Source organism: Balaenoptera musculus, chromosome 4, assembly GCF_009873245.2.
Source record: "Balaenoptera musculus isolate JJ_BM4_2016_0621 chromosome 4, mBalMus1.pri.v3, whole genome shotgun sequence".
Taxonomy (NCBI): Eukaryota; Metazoa; Chordata; class Mammalia; order Artiodactyla; family Balaenopteridae; genus Balaenoptera; species Balaenoptera musculus.
The window spans coordinates 39,733,522-39,751,467 of record NC_045788.1 but is presented as its reverse complement, the minus strand read 5'-3'; the positions used below and the strand labels follow the sequence as shown (position 1 = coordinate 39,751,467).

General features: G+C 39.2%; 1 protein-coding gene across 4 annotated transcripts in view; it reads left to right on the top strand.

Moving 5' to 3' along the window:
* IFT80 (intraflagellar transport 80) overlaps positions 1-8,356 on the top strand; it is a 114,571-nt gene extending 106,215 nt beyond the window's left edge. For all 4 annotated transcript variants that reach the window (XM_036851737.1, XM_036851736.1, XM_036851738.1 and 1 more), the window contains 2 exons: positions 875-998; positions 7,923-8,356. In XM_036851737.1, coding sequence (XP_036707632.1) covers positions 875-998; positions 7,923-8,033 — 235 coding nt within the window. In that variant the 3' untranslated portion in view covers positions 8,034-8,356. The remainder of the gene's footprint in view (positions 1-874; positions 999-7,922) is intronic.
* Positions 8,357-17,946: the final 9,590 nt, after the last annotated feature.

Below are 17,946 nucleotides of genomic sequence, written 5' to 3'. Positions count from 1 at the left end.
AAACCTACATGCAAAAATAGGCCTGGAACTGAAGAATAATCTTTTCATCTCCCTCCAAATTATCAATATATAGATTTTATGTCTTCGGTGTTATACCACTGATTTTAGCAATTCATTTAGTTCTTGTCTGCTATTTAAATAAAATATTACCTTAAAATAACTTAGTTACATAGTTAAATAGATATTAATTAAATTATTAAATTTAAATGGCTATTAACTTTTTCTAAGAATCAAATGGCAAAAGGCATTTTGTCAGACTTTTATTATCCTCAAATTTTATTTTCATAATATTTTTAATTTACTGTACTACTAATAAGGATAAGTAAGGATATCAGTATTTAGTTGAATATTGAACAGAATAAATTCATTACTGACTTAAAAAATGGTCAAGATAGTCGAACCACTTACATTAGGGGAGTTCATTCACTTGAATTTTATTATGATTTCAATGAATTTTTCAGTGAACATTTATGATACATACACTCTGTAGTACTCACCAAAGAGAAATGGAGCCCAGATCTCCCTTCAATAAATGTATAGGTTAGTGGAAGGAACAGATTCATAATAGTTACAATACACTGTAAGCAGAGCTGAAATAATAGTATGTATAAAATGTTCTGTAGCACAGATAAGATATAATGGTCATTTATTTCTATAAGGACAGCTGGTCAGGGAGAAGAGATCATGTTTGGTCTGGACCCTGAAGTATAAATAGGAATTTGCAAGATGGATAAGGTAGGGAATGACGTACCTTTCACACTGAGGGATGAGTGGAGGGATCAACATAGACTGTCCCACCCTTTCACCCCAAAACTCCACTGCCCATAGAGGCTAACACAGCAATGCGGATAATCTGTTTTATTTCTCATTGTAGGGCACTTGAATTAGCTGTTAAATACAAAACACATGTTGATACAGTGCTTGCCTACCGTCAAAAGTTTTTGGAGACATTTGGTAAACAGGAAACTAATAAACGATACCTGCAGTATGCAGAAGGTGTAAGTATTATGCAGTATTTGATAATAATGTATATGCTTTATAAGTATGTATTATTCATCCTAATGCGACAAAATTTGAATAATTCTTACCATAATCTCTAAAAAAAACTACTTTTTGCCTTTCGATGTTAGTCTTATTTTGACTATGTAATTATATTACTGAATATTTTTCTGGACTCTTACAGCCATGTTTTGATTAACTCAAGTCTGGTTTTATAATATTCGATTTGTGTTAAGGTTGTGTGCTAACTGATATTTTTAGATAAACAGTATAAATGGCAAGAATAAAGGCTTCTAGCTCCTGAATTTTGTCTTCTACCAGCTGCCCTTTCTGCTCCAGGGGAAATACATAAGCACAGAGGGCACTGGCCAGGAAATGGATACTTTGCCACTTTGCAGATTCTAGGGAGCTCAGTTGCACTTCAAAAGGTGCCTGGCCTGGGTAGAGTTCTCCGCCTAGAACAAAAGAATGCTAACCCTTTGCCTCTCAAGTTCCTACCAGAATATAAGGTTTTATAAACCCAATTAGAAAAAAGCCATTCCAGTACATATCAGCACACAGGAGAGCCAGAACAAGGGCGTTTGTCCCAGCGCCTAGAGCAGAAAAGATTGTGGCCACTTGCCCAGGTCCTTCTATACTCAAATGGCAGAAATAGAGCTCACCTGTAGCCATGCAGATTCAAGAGACTTGTAATCCCAAAACAGGGCCAACCTTGCTTCCAGCTCTGTGAACTAGTTGATTCCTTTAGCCTTTTAGTCATTCATTTATTCAAAAAATGTTTATGAGTACTAACTCCAGGCCAGGCACTATGCTATGTGTTGAAACAGATATGGCTTCTGTCTTCATGGAGCTTATAGACTGTGGGAGTGCTCCTCCTTGGGGATAGAATAAAATGGAATGTTCTGATTTATCGTAGGGGGCAGAATATATAAGAGGAAGCTGGGGAAGAGGAAAGAAGATGTAGAGAGAAGGCACCTACTAAAGGCAACATTATCCATTTGCTGTATTTAGAATATTGAGTGTCATGAACCACAGTTTTGGACTTCAGACCAGTTTTCAGGGTAATGAAGCCTTTGGGGCCATTCTTAGTTCTGCAGTGCAACTTTATCATCTGGATCCAGGATAGACACAAGTTGTGGGTTTCTTGGTGGAAAGGGATGTATTTTATAGAAGCTCCACAAAATTTTTTTTGTTTGATTCGGAACTGTTTACTACTGAAATGGATCCTTTGGGAGTTTGGGCTATGAGGGCTTCCCTGGGAGCTCTGAGGGCTATGCCCTCAATTCACAGATTATGACAGCAGCCACCAGCACTGAGCGCTAAGCAGCCCAGAGAATCAGTAGTCACCTCATCTTTTTTGTCTCAGTTTTGAAAATATGACAGTATGTTAAAAATGAGCACCCACCTTAAATTTACTTTATTGTATAATTTTTAAGCAGATTAATACTACTCTGCTTCCTCTTCATCATCATTACTAATAATATTATTTTCACTGTGTTCACATTAGGTACTTTTGAGGACATAAAAAATATAGTTTTTACCCTCAAGGAAATTATATTTCAGATATTAAAAACTTAACATTCATATCTTCTTTTTCATTATATACATATTCACCTATAACTAACATATGATACTTCAATCCCAAGAGTAGTAGAAATGTTCAAAGTGGGAGAATCAGAACAACACGGCTTTTTTTGGTATTTTGTTTTCTTTTCATCCTGAAACTATATAGGTTACTTTGACTCTCTATGGCACTATGTTCTAGTTTCCTACTTTTCTCCTTCACAAATGTAATTTGGAAGTTAACTAGAAATCATAAAGCAGTATTTTAAGATGAAAATTATCTTTGACTTAAAAATTATCTTAGCCAAAATTGTGATTATATAAACTCTTTATTTCAGAACTAAGAATTGAATAGAAAAAGATCATTCTTAAAAAGAAATTTATTCTACCTATCTGGTGAACTCAAATGGGCTCACAATGCATAACGTAAAAGTTTATAAGAAGTGAAGTTTGACATACATTCATATTTATGAGCCGTGAAATGTTATTTGGGCCTTTCTAGTTTAAAATATGGAAATCTGAGATCCATACACGGTGTACTATCTTCTAAGAACCCCATTAGAGTCATTATACCTGCTCTACAAGGGTGTTCAGTAAGTATTTGTAAAATAATTTATGAGTCTGGCAAATAAAGTCCACTTGAGGAATACATTCAATCTACTGAATACATACTCTGTGCAGGAAGAGAAGTAGAAGGGACAGGAAATGTTCAAAGCATTATGCTAGGAGAAAGAAAAAAAGAGGGAAAAACAGGAGAGAAAATAACAAGAGATTGTTAAGTGATAGCTCATTTGCTGGGTAATTAGTTACCTTTTATTCATTCAATATTTACTGAGCACCTCCTGCAGACAATGTACTCTCCTTGGTGGTTGGGATATAATAGTAAACCTGGCAAACACTGACCCTCCTGAAACTTATATTCAAATGGAGGTGATAGTTAATTATACAGTTAATTGTTCATTTCAGTTGTGATAATTGCCTCGAAGGTAGTGTACATAGTGCTGTAAGACTTTATGAATGACAGGCCTGACCTGGGGTGGGGGGGATCAGCAGATTTTTCTAAGCAAAGCAATTGCTATTGGAGCTGAGTTGTAAAGAATGGATAGTAGAAGCTGACTGAGGGTGTGGGGGGAGGGTGTGGCGATGGCTGTGTTCTAGGCAGAGGGAAGGCTCTGAAGTGGGAAAGAGTGACGAGCAAAAGGGAGATTGACCTGAGGGTTTCATAGGGCAAATTCGGTATATTGGATTTACCCTAAGATTAATGTAAAGATACTGAATGGAAGTGACGTGATCACTTTTCCCCTTTAAAATCCCAGTTCCTAAGTGGAAACGAAAACTTGGAATTTTCCACCAAAGTATCCTTTTTTTCCCCTTTGGAAACTGAATGCTTTGTATTTGTTAGTTTTCATTTTTAAAATTTATTTATTTATTCCACAGAATTATCTTGAGTAGGATTTTGTTAGTCAGTTAAAGGATATGATAATAAGAGCAAATGCATGGGATCTTGAAAGAATGGTGAAGGAGTACAGAGTGACTGCCCTGGGTCCTGGGTGCTGGGTCCTGGGTGGCTGGAATATTGATGGGACCAGACATTAAAGAGTCTTAACACTGTGATAATAGACTTTATAATGGAGGCAGTGCAAAGACTTGGAGGTTTGTAATCAAGAAAATGACCTGAATGATAACTTCTGATGTGGAAGACAGATTGGAGGTAAGGGTGGTGACTAGGAGACCAGTTAGGAGGTTACTGTAATAATCTCAGCTGGAGACGGAGACGGTAGGATTAATGTAAGAAAAAGTAGCAGTAAAATTAATAGAACATTGTGGTTGGGGGTGGGAGGAGAGGTGGTGAGGTAAGGCAAGACATTTGAGAACAACTTCAGGATTCCTAGTGTTGGTGACTGGTAGAGGAACGTGAGCATATACGAGTTTTGGACCTTTTGAGTTTGAATACATGAAAATAGGCCATTTTTTGAGTTTGAAGTCCCTGTGGGGTGGCCCCTATCGAGGCAGAGATGTCTAGTGGGCATTGGAAATATCAATGTGAACATCAGAGGGTGTTGATAAAGGAAGAATCAGGGCTAGGTAAATAAATTTATGGACATGACCGTTTAGGAATAGTTGAAGCTGTGAGAGTGGAGGAGATCTCCTAGGGGAAGTATGAAAACGCTGTGCTTGGAACCCCAGTGAATACTAACAGTGAAGAGGTTACTGAGGGGAAGGATATAGGAGAAAAAGAAAAAGAAAAAGACTGAGGACATTTAGAAAGGAGAGCAGAAACCAGAAGAGAACGATATTGTACTGAGAGAGATATTTCAAAGAGCGGTGGTCAGCAAGGTCCAGGGGATGCTCCTACATCAGGACCTTTTTCTTCCCTCTGTCTGTTAGCATGCTCTTCCCCAGATACACCCAGAGACTTGCTCACTCATCATCAGGTCCTCACGTCAGCTTCTCAGGGAGGCCTTCTCTGATCACTCTGTTTGAAATACAACACCCATCCCCCCCCCCCCCCCCCCCCCCCCGCCAACTCCACCCCGGCGCTATCTCCCTCCCGTTTCCAAAACTCTTACCACTATTACTTGTCTTTGTTTATCTTTCTATGAAGACAGTGATTTTTATCTTTTTGTTCACTGCTAAATCCTTGCTCCTAGAGCAATCCAGGGCATAGAGTGAGCGTTAAATAATTGCTCGTATAGAGAAGGTGTACAGGATGAGGGATTAAAACACTTAATTGTGGCGTTAGTGAAAAGCTTCTGAGGTGTAGTGGGAACACAGTCATATTACAGTGGTCTGGGGAGAGGATGAGAGTCAGGAATGAAAAGAAGAATGAAGGTGGTAGCTTGTAGGGAGACAGAACAGAGAGGGAAGGATAATGAGGAGCAGCCAGGGAAGAGAAGGAAATTGAAATATGCAGGTAATAATTGAAGGCCGATGTCCTAGAGGAGTCAAAGAAGATGAGATCAGGGACTTATGTGAAGAGGTTGCCCTGAGACAGAAGGGAAAGAGATAAGGATGGATACCCTACTTTTATGAAAGGAAGGAAATTAAGTGAATTCATGCCTGATGGCCACTATATTCTCTGTAAAGTAGGAAGCTGATTTTCAGCTGAGAGTAAGAGGGATGGAGTAGAGGATGGAGAGCCATTTGCTATGATTTCAAAATTATTATTATGTGAATAGGAAGAATTGACCAACTAGGGACTAGAATAAGAAGTGCCAAATAGTATTAACAATCCCTAGACTACAAAAGGATGTGTTGTAGTGTAGAAGTCACTTGACAGCTGTCATGAGTACATCCTTATCTAAAACTCACTATTAAAAATACTCTATTCCAGAGACTAAATTATCAGGAGAACATTGTTCTAAAACTGGACAAATGCCAGAGTGAAAGTGAAACATTTATTTTCAGTAGGATAGCTGTCAGCTGACACCCTCATTTGTACTATAACAAGTAACTAATATAGATGTCATCAATCTGCTTGATGCACTTCTGATGCAGCTGAGCAACAGTTGTTTAGTGTATCATCAATATATGGTTTTATTGTGATTGATTTGAAAAACATATGTAAGTCAATTTAAGCCTGGAAGAAGGCCAAGGCATTCATCAAGTTTTGTCTTTCTCTTTGCAAATGTTTTCTTAGATGAGTTGTTTTGCCATTTAAAAAACATCAAGTTCTGACCTGATTGAAAAATGAGTCTTTCAAATAACCTAACATTTGCTCTGCCTTTCGATGAGCTGTCACTTGCATCTTAGCACAGACATTCATCTTCTATGAGTAAGAGGGATTCTTTTAATTCATCAATTTTATGTATTATAGACAAGTATATGGAATGATTATCTAAAAAATATCCACAAATTACTTCACAGAAATTTAGAGAAAGGATATTGGAATAAAAAAGAACCAAATACTTAATTCTACCTATTTCCAACACAAAATAAAAGAGGCGTGAAGTCCTGTTAAGGTTAAATTAGTCTCAGTTACTTAAGGTAAATCTGTTCAGGCAGCAAGTAGTAACGCAGTCTGCTTTAATACTGCTTATTCTACTCAGCTCCCCTACATGGAGGCGAAAACCTATTCACTTTTGGCTCAGTCTCAGGAGTTTGGGTTTATTTCAAAGTAAATCAGAGTTAGTTTTAGGTAGGACCCAGTTTTTCCCATGTCTTGCCTGAGAGGACACACATTCCTTAATTAGTGATCTCCAAACTTTAAAAAATAGTAGAAGCCTTTTCCCTAAAGAAATTGTTTATTGAATTCAGAGCAGAGTCCATTCCTAACACTATGTCTGTTGATTTAGTAGAGGGGCAGGGCTGGATTTTGGGGGGTCTGGTGGTTGGCTGAAAACAGATAAAAATATTATCACTTTTCAGTTATTCTTTTTATGTCTTTCAGCCTTGCTTTCCCACTACTTCCTCTAATATCTTTTCATCATTTTCTTTTTTTTTATGAATTTATCTATTTTATTTATTTATTTTTGGCTGTGTTGGGTCTTTGTTGCTGTGCGTGGGCTTTCTCTAGTTGTGGCGAGCGCGGGGGGGCTATTCTTTGTTGCGGTGCGCGGGCTTCTCATTGCAGTGGCTTCTCTTGTTGCAGAGCACGGGCTCTAGGCACACGGGCTTCAGTAGTTGTGGCGCGCGGGCTCTAGAGCACAGGTTTGGTAGTTGTGGCGCAAGGCCTTAGTTGCTCCGCGGCATGTGGGATCTTCCCGGACCAGGGTTTGAACCCGTGTCCCCTGCACTGGCAGGCGGATTCTTAACCACTCTGCCACCAGGGAAGCCCGCATCATTTTCTTACCACCAAGTCTTCATATTATTTTAAGAGTTGTGAAGGAGCCCCTTTTGCAGAGTATGCTCTGGGGAAGCAGATGCTCCCCTATCTTTCTCCATAGGTAGGCTCCTAATGGAAACGTCAGTATAAAAGCGGTGAAGAGTTGACCCATTTGAAACATGGCCTACTGTTTCAAAAATGGAGCCCTGTCCATTCTCCCTCTTGTTTGCAGGAGAGCAGTCCATCTTCACTCGCTCCTACCCCCTCGAACCTGAGGCACCGGAGCAGAATCCTAAGGCTCCATGGGACAGTTTAGATGTGCCTTTTATAAAAAGCTACAACTAGATTTTGGTCTTTGGTATCACAATGAGAGTCTTTGCTTTTTATTGTGATAATTGTTCTATTAGGTCTTATTCTTAACACTATTTCATTTTTGGGGGGAGCATTATCTCTTCTTAACTTTTCTTTCCTGCCCTCTTTTTTCTCTAATGTTTTGGAAGTCATGTGTTCTGTTTTTGTCTACTCTTAGTTACTTTGCATTAAACAAAAATGTCTTATACTATATATGCATGTTTCTTCTTTTCTTCTACTGCAGCTCGAAATAGATTGGGAGAAAATCAAAGCCAAAATTGAGATGGAAATTACCAAAGAAAGAGAGCGATCCTCAAGCAGCCAGCCCAGCAAGAATATTGGTCTTAAGCACTAAATGCCATGCTTACCTTTAAGAAGTTTTACCTTTTGAAACTGATTCTGATTAACCAAGGATAAGCTTGTTTTCCTTGCTTAAAAAAAGGCAGAATCTCTAAGTATAAGCACTTGCTGTGTATTTAATACCAAAAGGATATTCAGAAAGACTAAGCACAAAATAATTGGTGTAATTTCATCTTTTATATTTTTAGTCCAATAATTAGCAAAACATCCTATATATTTATGATGCATCTATGTAGTATTGCTTACATTCCAGTTTTCTGTCCATTATTTTATCCCTGAATCTTCAGTATGAACAATATTAATGCTGATAATAAAACATTGGACTCTTTAAAATGTATGTTATCATTAATTTCTATTTGGTCTCAATTGTAAAGTACTCCAAAAGTTTATTTATACAACAACAAAAAAATGAAGCTTGACTTATGAAAGTATAAAATAATACATATACTTGTATACCAATGTTCATAGCAGCATTTTTCACAATAGCAAAATGGTGGGCAAAAAAAGATGGCCATCAACAGATGAATGGATAAAAAATATGTGGTATTTACACACAGTGGAATATTATCCAGCCTTTAAAGAGAATGAAATTCTGATACATGCTACAACATGGATGAACCTTGAAAATACTATGCTAAGTGAAATAAGCCAGACACAAAAGGTCAAACATTGTATGATCCCACTAACATGAGATACCAAAAATAGGCGAGTTCACTGAGTCAGAAAGGCGAAGAGTAGTTGCCAGGGACTGTGGGAGGGAAAATTGGGGAGCTATTGTTTAATAAGTTCAGAATTCCTGTCTGGCATGAATGAGTTGTGGAAATGGATAGTGGTGATGGTTGCCCAACATTGGGAATGTACTTAATGCCACTGAATTGTACACTTGAAAATGGTTAAAATGGTAAATTTTGTTATATATATTTACCATAATTTTAGAAATATATCTAGAATGGGCAAGAAATATTTTCCTCATTCCTCTTCTGACTTGAGAATGTTTAGGCACTAGGCTCTAGAGTCTGAATTTGTGAAAATCTCCTTAAATGATCAATCTGTTTGACTAGCCTTAATTCAGTATGTCCCAAAACTATTATTACCACAAAGCTTTTTAACATTGACACAAATAATCCTTAGAAATTCTTCCATGAAGACATTTTTGGAAATGGTATATTATAGAGTGGGCATAGGCATATGCATGGGAAAGTGATTACCTCTCTCACCCCCATTTTAATTAATATATCTAGTTTTTTTTAATGAAAATGTTCCTATATTTTCAACATATTCCTTTTTCTTTCTGGAATGTTGGCATGTTCTGTTCTTCATCCAGATGCCGGGTACAAAGGTGTGTCAGTTTGTGAAATATGATTGAGCGGTTTACTTATAAGTTGTACTTATACATTTATATATGTTTTCTATATTATGTTATATGACAGTAGAAAGTTTAAAAAAAGATGGTCGAAAGAGTAAACTTTATATTATATTTATTTTACTACAATTTAAAAACTCAAAAAATATAATGAAATGTGTCTGCATTCTACCAATTCTCTGATAACCAGCTAGATGCCCTACCATTCAATTCAATTCTGACACTACCCAGAGTTAGTGTAGGTCGGACAAGTTAAAGGGCAAAATCCTCAGCTAGACTGCCCTTATTTCAGTTGCCAGTCGCTAGTGGGGACCCCAGGATAGCCACATCTCTCCGACTTGGCTCCAAATTTATGGGTTCTTACCACCCCCCTTTAGGTTTGATAATTCACTAGAATGACTCACCAAACTCACTGAAAAATTTTCTATTACAATTTTATTGTAAAAGATACAACTTAGGAACAGCCAAATGGAAGAGATGCATAGAGCAAGGTCTAGGAGGAAGGAGAGATCTGGGGGGAAGTGGGAGACACAGAGCTTCCATGCTGGCTCCTCCTCGTGGAACCCCGGCACGTCATCTTCCCAGCACGTCAATACGTTCACCAACTAGGAGGCTCCCCCAGGCCTTGCTGTCCTGAATTTTGTCTCAAGAGTTTTATTACGTAGGCACAGTTGATTAAATCACTGGCTATGCGATTGAACTCAATGGCCAGCTCCCTTCCTCTCCCTGGAGGTCAGGTGGCTAAAAGTTTTAGCCCTCTAATCATGTGGTGACCAGCCCTCATCCTGAAGTTCTCTAGCCACCCCCACTCATTAGCATAACAAAGATATTCCTCTCACTCTGGAAATTCCAAGGGTTTAGGAAGCTCTTTACCAGCCTCCCTCCCCAAGACCAGATACATCCTTTATATATCATAGGCTACTCCCTGGTCTTTGATCATGGGATCTTTTATAGCAGAAGGAACATACCTGACTGAGCATAACAGATACAGCAACACTTGGAGGAGTCAATGTGAAGTAAGGATAGGAAGCTATTAAACTCAATTTCCCAATACATTTGATGATCAATATTGGCATTATCTTTCCAATAATGCCAGTGTTATAGCACATCACATTATGGTAGATGTAACCTGAAAAATAAGAATCAAAGATACTGACACATTTCCTGGAGTCTCATCCAGTCTCAGATAATCAGCCCAATCCATCGTCATATCATATGATGGGATGTCTCAGGGTTTCCATTCAATCTTGTCAGGTTCAAAAGCAGGAGTGGTCTCAGCAATATATGACTTCACACTTTGAGGCATTTGGTATAATTGGACTTAAGAGACAATATCATTTCTTGCTCTGAGCTTCCTTCCAAGCATTACCATTGGAGTTCTCTCATTGCATAACTCAGTTATTATTCATTTACCCTTGGCTACTTAACTATTTCTTCTGTTTGTACCCAAACCTTTTCTCCTTGGAAGGAACATTAGGTTCAGCCACTGTGCTGGTCTAGATCACAGGCAGCAGTAGGAGTCCAGCCAAGTGCCTCCCGCTCTGTCCACTCCCATCCACGTAAGATAGGGTTACATAGGTACAGAGTTAGCGGGCTACTTCTTCCAATAGGCAATGTAACTGTATTCACTGTTAGCCCCAGTATTGCCCGATGGAGCGAAAGCACAACCCACCCCGTCAGGCCCTTAGGAACTCTGACATAAAGGACCCTGTTGCTCAGGAATCATCCCTGCTTCCAGCAACGTAGTTGCATCCTTGGTCCAGGGACGACTGCCTCAAGTAGGAAGAAGAAAGGTAAGGTGATACGGGAAAGAAAACAGTAGCGTTGTCACACGAGCATCCTCACCCACCCCCTCGTCCCCACATCCAGAAAAGCAGAGGGATTTGTCCAGTGAGGACAGTCCCTCAGCCCCGCTCATGTTGACTGTGAGCACACATTCGTGAGGACATGTAAACCAGCCTTTCATGCCTCTCTCTCCTCCCATTTTTTTTTTTTTATAAATGTCTGTTGTTTTTGTTGTTTCTTTTTTTTTTTTTTTTTCTTTTTTGGCTGCGCTGCTCAGCTTGTGGGATCTTAGTTCCTCAACCAGGGATCGAACCCCGGGCCCCTGGCAGTGAAAGCGCCAAGTCTTAACCACTGGACCGCCAGGGAATTCCCTATCTCACCCCTTTTAGACAATCAATGTTTTGATTGTTCCTTCTAATTCTTTACCAAACTGTTACTCTGAGGAAGATATCTCTCTGCCCGTTGTTACAGACAATGTTACAGACAATGTTACAGACAATGGTCTGTAAATAGTGTTCCTTGGTCTGAAGAAACGTGACGCAGCGGTCCAAATCAGTGCAGTATCTTCTGTTCCAGTTCTTTTGCGGTACTCTGATCATTTGCATCTACCCCTGGGGAAGCAAAGCCCAGTCCAGAGTCACAGTTATTCTTGTCAGGATGCACTTGCCATCCCCCAGGGCTACCGGCATCAGCCTGACTTGCCAGCTCTGGGCAAGGACTCCCCCTCGGGAATCTGCCCCAGAGCCAGCTGTAGTCTCTGTGTCTCTTGTTGGCAGACAGAACAGTTCTTGTTGGGGTTTTGTGACTCAGAGGATACCAGAGGAATACGTCTAGATCGAGCCCATCTCTGCATTGCTGCAGCCCACCCCCTAGTGTCCACCCGTTTCACAGACCCAGGTGGCTACATCAAGTGAGCACACTAGGGTATCTGCTTGTCGATTCTAATCGCCTTCTGATGCAGGAAGGGGGTTCTTCTGATGGCATTGACGTGGCCTACTTTAATGCACCCCTCAAATTCCTGTAATGATTTCCATAGAGCCATGCCCTGTTTCCATTGGTCTCCCAATAGGCCAATCTTCCATTGCCCTTCTGCCTGACCACATGGCCAGGTCATTGGCCACTGCCTATGAGTCGGTAAAGATCCAAACATAAGGCTAAACAGCATGCAATGCAGTTCACCAAGCTGATTTGTTTTTATCTTTTTCCATCAGAGTGGTGGCCTTCCAAACAGAATGTTGTCTGTTCATGTTGAAACTGCCATCCATAAACCAAGCAGCTCTTTTTTGGTCAGTTGAGAGCTGTTTATAGGGCACTGTCCAAGTAATCATAGAATCTAGCAGCTCCTCACGTGGTTCCAAAGTCAGTCCTGGGGAAGAGAGTCTACCCACTCGTGGATACACTTCATTCCCCGGTAGAATGTTCCTGTACAAACCATGTCTATTTTATTATAGAACGCTTCTGGGCACTGCCTTCTTCATTAGAGCATTTCTCTGACATCACCAGACATCATGGGTATTTCAGGTTGCAAGATTATTTTATGCCTTTCAGTCACATGGGCATTTCCAGTTAATGTCTGGTGGCAAGCTAGTAATTGCCCCTCAAATGGAAATTTTCTAGTCCGCAATTCCAGTAGTCATTGCTGGGAGGTGCTTACAGGCTTTCGCCATAAACCACAGTTACACTCCGCACACAGCTATTGTGCAGAGGATTTGTCCAGACAAGCACTCCAGCTTCTATAAAGTGTGGGCTTGGGCAATCTTATTCATTCCCATTTAGCATGTGACTTGAAGGAAGGGTTTACATGCCTTCTGTTTTACAATACTACGTCGGGGAAATATTCCCCAGTCAGATGCAATATCCATCCCCATAATACATGCAGGTAAAAAAGTCAAAACCACTTCATATAAACTCGTTCACCTGATGGGATTAAACTATTGCATTTCAATATCCTCTCAATATACTTTGCCTCCCATTAGAACTTTACCAACAGATTTTGGTACTATAGTGCACAGGGATCCCAGGTCAAGTGTCCCCGAAACCTCCCCACCTTCTAACCATTTTACTCACGTGCATTAGGCTTTTGGTCCCCAGTGAAGGGTTGAGCCAAGGGACTGAGGCCCTTTTATCAATCTTTATCTTGATTAATCTCCCTATTACTTCAGGTATTTTCAGGATGAGTACCTCATTGTAATCTTTGCCTTTCAGTTTTTAAAATTCCTCCAAATTGCGAAAAATAAAGCAGGCTTCGGGAGGACCTTTAATGTTGAAGGTCTAGCAGGAGGTCCACCCAAATTTCAGTAGTGCTGTATTAAGACTTTTGTTTCAATTCCATCTATGTCCATTTTATTCTGCCCATTTCTTAATAACCATGAAAAGATTTCCACCCCACTGGAGTGAGTCCCTCGATTCTCCCATCTGTCTCTCCCACTTTCTTTAATGTTTTTGGTATTTGTAAGATGCACGTGAGCAAGCTGAGGAAGCAAGTCTGATAAGGCTTCTCAGACTGTTGTTCAGTTTTGCAGCAGTAAGATGACATGCAGTGCCCATGGAAAAGGGCCCCCTTAATCACAGCATTTACCATGATGTGGGCGGATGAATAGTCCCATCATCACAAAGCCAGTTCCACGCAGTTTGTATGTAAAGCATTTCAGCTGCTTTATGTGGGATATTCTACTTGGCATTTATTTGGGAAGCTGGAAAGTCCTCCTTTTCAGGGTAAATACACTTTACAGCAGTTTTATTTAGTCCACTAGGCTGGCTGTTCCCTTGGGAATAACCTGCTGTGGGTCTGCGTCATGTACAGCTATCTATGACTGTCCCATACTGAGCTGTGGGTCCTGTATCCACCCAAATGTGCTAGTTCACTCTGCAGTATTCAAAACCAAAGATACTGCCCCTAAATTTGTCACTCTCACAATCCGTTTTAGCAAAGCTTTGCAGGGAGCCAATGATAACTATCCACAAAATGAGAAAACTCCTTCACACCGTACCTTCAAATTTCAATAGTTTCTTGGTTTTGCCCTCCCGCTACATGGGCTACTTTATTGGTGACCAGAGGTCTTGGAGGTACTTTCCATTGTCCCACCATAATTTTTCCTTTGGGGGCAGGTTTGAGGCTAGTGACCATAGTCCTCAGCTTGGTTCTCAATCAAGATTCACCCCAGCATTCTCTTTTACTCTCATTTTAGCAGTTACAGATAACAATACCCAAGAGATTGTATGTTTAGTATATTTCTTATTTTGCCTTTCCTTAAGTATCCACATGTCTAGTGTTAAATGGTAGAATGTAATCGAATAGAGATTAAGTAATATTTACAATGTGCTAGATAATTAAATTAGAATTTTTATATACCCATAATAGTAGAATCTACTGCCAATTTTCCTGTGTTTTCTCCCGCCTTTCAATATCTGCCATTAACTTAATATTAATTTCTCTTCATTTTCTGTGTTTTTAATGTAGATGAAAATATGCACAATGAAATGCACAAAATATAATTATTTTCTCTACCTGCTACCTGTTCTGATTAGCTATCTGTGTCACAAAATGTAATCCTAAAAAGGATTATATGAATGGATTCAGGACTATAATGAATTTGTCTTTGACTTAAAAGAAAATACTAGATAGTATTTGCAATGAAACTAAAATTTGTATCTTTTAAGTCCAGTGACATTCAGTCAAAACTGTTAGAAAAATAGTTATAATTTAAAAATTGTAATTAAGTCAACAAAATTCCTTTTTGTGGCACTTGTCTTCCCAGAATAAAAATCTTTTTTCCCCATTCTTGATGACTACCTGCATTTCAAATAGCAAAATTCATTAATTAAACAAATCACTCTTGAGCACCTACTGTGGCCTGGGCACTGTTCTAGGTGACAGAACCTTGTAATGCCTTGTAATGAGCAAAACAGAGAAATATTCCTGTCCTCTGGTGAAGCTGACATTTTGGTGGGAAGGAGAAAGACCGTAAGCAAATAGGCAAAAAACATATAGTATTTTAGATATAAATGAGTAGAGACAAAGCACAAAGGAGATAAAAATGATGGGGGGGGCGGGGATGTGATTTTCAATAGAGTGTATGAGAAGGTGTCACTGAGATGGTGCAATTTGCGCAAACACTACAAGGAAAGTGATGCTCAATTTCGATTTCTGCTAAATAACATACAGGAAAATCACCAAATAAACTTCCTAGTAAATGAGCTTATGTCATCCCTCTTTAACCCAATTTAAAATGTGCTCATCGACAAAAGTAGTTCTACATGTTTTGACGTTAATAGTCATCATCGCGCAGAATATGGCTTACTTGTGAATAGAATTTACTTACGTAGTCATAATAATGTAAACACTGAATATTTATCTAACCAAATTATAATTATTCAGGTCCACAATCCCATATCTGAAACCCTTGGGCCAAATGTTTCAGAATTCAAATTTGTTTACAAAATATAGTGGATATTAAATTTTTTTTTTTTTTGGTAATACAGCTCATAGATCATTTATTACAGAACAACCCCAGAAGGGTCTCAGCTAACACTTCCTAATCAAACATATTACTATTTCTGCAGTGCAGCATAGGGACATTTACATTAAACAATATGAATAAAGATTAGAAGTAGTTTCTCACCAGGTTTTGCTGCCAAATGAGTTCAGTTTGGGTCAATTATGAAACATTTTTTGGATTTAGAATTGTGGAATGAGATCGTAGATTTGTTTTGGAGGGATTGGGGTGCATATGTTGGATGAGGATAGATGAAAGGTTGAAAAAAGAACTAAATCTTCATTTTTCATAGTGGAAAGGCAATAGATAATGCTAAAAAAAAAAACCCAAATCAGGAAATAATAAACATTTATTTAGTGAGATGGCAGTAAAAACTAAAAGAGCCAGCTAAAAGGGCTGAAGGTGGTTGCTTTTCGGGAGAGGGAGATTGAGAAGGAGTCCATTCCCACTGTTTTTCACAACAAGCCTCAGAGAGCTATTTGCTTACTTAAATATGTGCATGTATCACTTTGGTAAAAAAAAAATTGACTCAAAAAGTGACTGAGTGGAAAAAAATATGCAAACCACATATCTGACAAAGGACTTGCACTAGAATATATAAAGAACTGTCAAATCCGAACAGCAAAAAACAATCCAATTAGAAAATGGGCAAGAGACACGAACAGACATTTTACCAAAGAGGATATGCAGATGGCAAATTATGCACGTGAAAAGACGTTCAAAATCTTAGCCAATAGGGAAATGCAAATTAAAGCTACAACAATCAGAATAGCTAAAATAGAAATTGGTGATAACACCAAACGCTGGCAAGGATGCAGACAAACTGGATCGCTCATATATTGCCCATGGGAATATAAAAATGGTATAGCCACTAACGAAAGGAGTATGGCAGTTTCTTGCAAAACTAAACATGCGCGAACCGTACAACTCTGTTGCGGCGAGCGGGGGCTACTCTTTCTCATTGCGGTGGCTTCTCTTGTTGCGGAGCACGGGCTGTAGAGCGCAGGCTCAGTAGTTGTGGCTCACGGGCTTAGTTGCTCTGAGGCATGTGGCATCTTCCCGGACCAGGGCTGGAACCCGTGTCCCCTGCATTGGCAGGCGGATTCTTAACCACTGTGCCACCAGGGAAGTCCCTGTGGTACATTTATATCATGGAAAACTATTCAGTTGTTAAAAGAAAACGAATGCTACACACAACTTGAGTACATCTCTAGAGAATTATGCTAGGTGAAAAAAAAAAAAAACAATCTCAAAAGGTTATATACTGTATGCTTCCATTTATATAACATTCTTGAAATAACAAAATACAGATATGCAGAACAGATTAACAGATGCCAGGGGTTAAGGATTAGTGAGAGGGAGGGGGGGGTGTGTGGCTATAGGGCTATAAAGGGTGGCACCAGAAAGCTCTGAGGTGATGGCACAGTTCTGTATCTTGATTGTAGTGGTGGTTACACGAAGCCACACGTGACAAAATGGCATAGAAACAAAAACATTAAGCGCAAAATAGTACTATATATATATTTACTATGAATACATCTATGTGTAGTAAAAATACACAGAGAGTATTCTGAAAAGATATTGGAGGAGTGAGCTGGGAATTGAGAGAGCAGGGGTGTTAGAGGGGACTTTGCCATAACGTTTTCTTTTCTTTCTTTAAAAAGAACATGTATTTGTTATTACTGGAGTAACTGAAAATTTAAGCAAAAAATGCTGGAAGTTTCTATACATTTGTTGGCATATCTCAGTGTAATGGCATTAAAGATGGATTTTAAAACTGAATTTCTGGGAATTCCCTGGTGGTCCAGTGGTTAGGACTTGGCGCTTTCACGGCCAGAGCCCGGGTTGGATCCCTGGTCGAGGGAGTATGATTCCACAAACCACGTGGCAAGGCCAAAAAATAAAATATTAAAAAAAAGACAAACCTGAATTTTCTCCAGTGTGTGTGTGTTTCTATTATTCTATTGCTAGTTCTTTTCACTTAATGACATATATCGTAAACATATGCCCATATTAATACATGTCTTATCACATCATTTTAAAGGTTGAAGAATATCTCTTTGTATGAATGGAGCGTAGTTTATTTAATCGGTGTCCTACTATTGGATAATTAGGTAATTTTCAATCCTTCACCATTAGACCAGTGCTTTGACGGATATCTCTGTAATCCTATTTTGCACAGGGCCCTGACTGTTTCCATGGGATAGATTCCCAGTGGGGGAACTGCCGAATCAAAGCTATGTACATTTTAGGGCTTTTGATGA